This window comes from Nestor notabilis, unplaced genomic scaffold, assembly GCF_000696875.1.
Source record: "Nestor notabilis isolate BGI_N333 unplaced genomic scaffold, ASM69687v1 scaffold15904, whole genome shotgun sequence".
Taxonomy (NCBI): Eukaryota; Metazoa; Chordata; class Aves; order Psittaciformes; family Psittacidae; genus Nestor; species Nestor notabilis.
In genome coordinates, this window is record NW_009927291.1 from 31,240 (window position 1) to 31,549 (window position 310).

The following is a 310-nucleotide window of genomic DNA, read 5'->3' on the forward strand; positions in this document are numbered from 1 at the left end:
AGGAGCTTTAAGGTCCCTTCCAACCCAACCTATCCCATGGTTAGGAGGCAGGTTGGTGCTAACTCCTTGCTGTAATTACGTTGCAGATTTTGTGCCTTGGCAAAGCGTCGAGTCGAAGGGATCCCGGGCAGTAAAACCATCATGGTCCCTCCCTCGGAGGAGTACTCCACCCCCCTGCACCGCAAGGTGCCCGAGGACACTGACCCCGAGCTGGTGTTCCTCTGCCGTCACGTCTACGACTTCAGACACGGGCGCATCCTGAAGAACCCGCAGTAGCACGTTCCCCGTTGGAGCACGGGCAGGAGGAGCG

At 58.7% G+C, this 310-nt stretch overlaps 1 protein-coding gene across 1 annotated transcript in view; it reads left to right on the forward strand.

The window, feature by feature from the left end:
- Positions 1-276, forward strand: part of BAHD1 (bromo adjacent homology domain containing 1) — a 12,708-nt gene extending 12,432 nt beyond the window's left edge. The window contains exon 6 of the mRNA XM_010014005.1: positions 87-276. Within this exon, the coding sequence (XP_010012307.1) occupies positions 87-276 (190 nt within the window). The remainder of the gene's footprint in view (positions 1-86) is intronic.
- Positions 277-310: the final 34 nt, after the last annotated feature.